General features: G+C 32.0%; 1 protein-coding gene across 3 annotated transcripts; it reads right to left on the bottom strand.

Moving 5' to 3' along the window:
• Positions 1-332: 332 nt before the first annotated feature.
• On the bottom strand, positions 333-2,578 carry LOC131011779 (uncharacterized). 3 transcript variants are annotated; one of them, XM_057939618.1, is made up of 5 exons: positions 2,029-2,578; positions 1,875-1,937; positions 1,690-1,763; positions 1,343-1,545; positions 333-599 (listed from the first exon to the last, which is right to left on the bottom strand). In XM_057939618.1, the coding sequence occupies exons 1-5, from the start codon at positions 2,223-2,225 to the stop codon at positions 489-491; spliced, it is 648 nt and encodes a 215-aa protein (XP_057795601.1). In that variant the 5' UTR covers positions 2,226-2,578; the 3' UTR covers positions 333-488. The 3 variants fall into 3 exon arrangements, with proteins under 3 accessions (XP_057795601.1, XP_057795602.1, XP_057795603.1); XM_057939619.1 differs by having other exon boundaries at positions 1,690-1,760; positions 2,029-2,437; XM_057939620.1 differs by lacking the exon at positions 1,690-1,763 and having other exon boundaries at positions 2,029-2,436.
• Positions 2,579-2,842: the final 264 nt, after the last annotated feature.

The raw sequence follows: 2,842 nt of genomic DNA, 5'->3' as shown, positions 1-2,842 counted from the left end.
CTCCCTCTGTTCGCCAAGATTATGTAAAAATTATTATATCGGGCGTCCGCCAAGATTATGTCACTTTTCTTTTAAGGCAATAATCCCACCATCCTCTTTAATATTTTATCCTTACTAACACTCTTTATTTACAAAAAACTCACCCAAATTCAATCTCAACCACACATCTCATAAAGTTGCGGGACTTTTTCTCCACTACATCAAAATCATCACCAGTTTTATTAAATTTTGTGCCCAAACAATTTTACATAATCTTAACGGACGAAAGGAGTAACATATAATTCTCTTTTTGAAAACATTGAAAATTATGGAACGATTTTAACAATTAGCTCTACAATAATAACGTACAATATTATTACAACGATTCAAAACCTTAAAATATATAATTACACGAGAAATTCCCTTGCTAAAAGTTAATTTGAATGCTCTCGAAACAGAAACCAATAACAAGTGGGCAAAAGTTGCTATTTAATGAACTTTTGTTTAATTTAATTTCCAGCATTTGGTTTTTCCTCTTTTGAATCCTCTGGAGGCTTCTTAACTTCATCATTGAGAGAATTAACAGGGGATTCTGCCTTTTCTTCTTCTTCTTCTTGAAGCTGCAATATTTTCCTCCAAATTATTTAATATTTACATATATAAATTAAATGAAATATAAAACTACAAATCACCCACATCAAAAGATTATATTTAATTAAAAAAATAAAGTGGCTCATAAGCTTACAATAGAAAAAAAAACTCTAATTCGTGTAAAAAATAAAAACTCTAATTAAGTGAATATAAAAGCATTATCACAACTTGATCATAATCATCTCGTCTGCATCAGGTTTAATTCCAACAAAATCCCATCAACCTTTACGCAGCCATGGCCAAAATAAAATTTATATATTTAATTTAAATCAATAAAAAAAGTTAAAAATTAAGTGTCACAAGTGAACTCCATCAGTATCTTAATTATAAGTTAAGCCAATTACACTATTTTTTATTTAATATATAACTATTATTTTGATATAATTGAATTATAGACTCTTACATAGTAGAAAATGTTTTACTCAAAAGTCCAATACCCAATAGTAGTTGAGTATTTTTCTGGCCACGAAATAAATGTGATAGTAGGATACTGTCGCTTTCAATTCCTTGGAAAAACACACAACCTACGAAACGGACTAATTAATTAGATCATAATCATTCTGCAACTTTTGACTATATTAATTAATTACTCCATTAAACTATAATGACCGACTATTGGCTGGTTAAGCATTTTGACTAATTAATCGAGTTCAGAAATAACACGAAACATAGAGATATAGGTAAAAAACAAAATAAAATAAAAAAGTAGGACCTTATCAATGAAATCATCAATTGCCCCAGCTTCATCAGCTGCTCTTTCAGCAATTTTTTCAACAAAATCCACAACCTCCCTCAATTTCGTATCCTTTGGAATATCGTCGACGATATCCTCCGCCGCCTTCTCCACCTTCTCCGCCACCTTCTCCACCGCCTCTGCCACGTCTTCCGCCATCTGCAGAGCGCCCATAACCTTGCCTACACACACGTACATATATATAAAATTTCTTCAACTTCAGAAAAAAAAGCCTCATTAACTATATCATTAATTCACTAATGAAATATTAAATGCATAAGATATGAAAATACAAAATTTCATGAGATTCTTAAACGCATCCTTACTCTTGATTAATGGACCCCATTTGTAAGTGATGAAAGGTATCACTATTGCTACAGCCACACCCACAGCCCAGCTTCTGTCCAAATTTTTTTACAATAAGAAACATAATAACAATTTGAATAAGACTGATCAATAAGCAAATATATATAGATAGACAAGATCTTAAAAATATTTATGATTGACTCACAAAATATTCGAAGGAGGCCCCGGCGGCGAAGCTCCTGGTTCCACGCTATGCACAATAATTTTTCTGAAACCAACAATCGATCAAGCCGTTGTGATCACATATATATTATTACAACTAACAACACTATATAAGTATTTGTTTGGGATTTGCATACCTTGTATTTTTGCCATAGTTTTGCAATCTTGTATGGCTCCTTAGAGCTTGGAAACCTTGTTTATCTTTGGAGTTGAAGGCAACAACCATGTTTCTGTGATCAGAATTTTGTAAGAAATTTTTGGATTTCTGAGTGCGGCTTTCATGATTGAAGCCACTCAGAGAAGAATCGCAAACTCGTGTGATCTTGATCAACATGAGACCTAGCTCGATTTTTGCAGATTAATAAATTAAACTGAGCGTGTTTGTGATCTTGCTGTAGATATTGTAAAGTGTGAAGAAGATTTTTATTTGTGTTTTGTATATATATAGGAGAAGAGAATTGAAGATGATGATGTGTATGTGTTAGAGTGTAGTACATCTATATGGCCCAGAATTATAGGACGATGCGCTATAAGAAAATAAGAGGACGAGACTACTTTTCAAATGTTCCTTCCAAAAATAAAAGACTTTTCAAATTGTGAATACCTTTTCTTGTTGATAACAAAGTTAATTTTGAATATACCATTCCTTCTCTTTTATTGATAGTGAGTTTTAAATGCTTCTTCCTCTATGTTGGGGCTTTTTGGAAGAAATAATAAATTAGATCTCACCAAAACAGTCCCTCTATAAAGGTATATGACATATCATAATTAATTGATTCTTGTTGGGGTGTCCGCGTCCTGCTTATTTTTATTATTTTTTTCAATTTATTACTAAGTTTTTTATTCCACCTACTGTTCCAACTTTAAGATTTTCCTATCGTGCCATTTCATTTTCATTTCCTTTTCTTTTTCACCAATGAGTTTTGCTGTTGGGCGTCGAACAGAGGAATT

The sequence above is a fragment of the Salvia miltiorrhiza genome, chromosome 2 (assembly GCF_028751815.1).
Source record: "Salvia miltiorrhiza cultivar Shanhuang (shh) chromosome 2, IMPLAD_Smil_shh, whole genome shotgun sequence".
NCBI lineage: Eukaryota > Viridiplantae > Streptophyta > Magnoliopsida > Lamiales > Lamiaceae > Salvia > Salvia miltiorrhiza.
The sequence above is the reverse complement of the archived record's forward strand: the minus strand, read 5'-3'. Positions and strand labels throughout refer to the sequence as shown.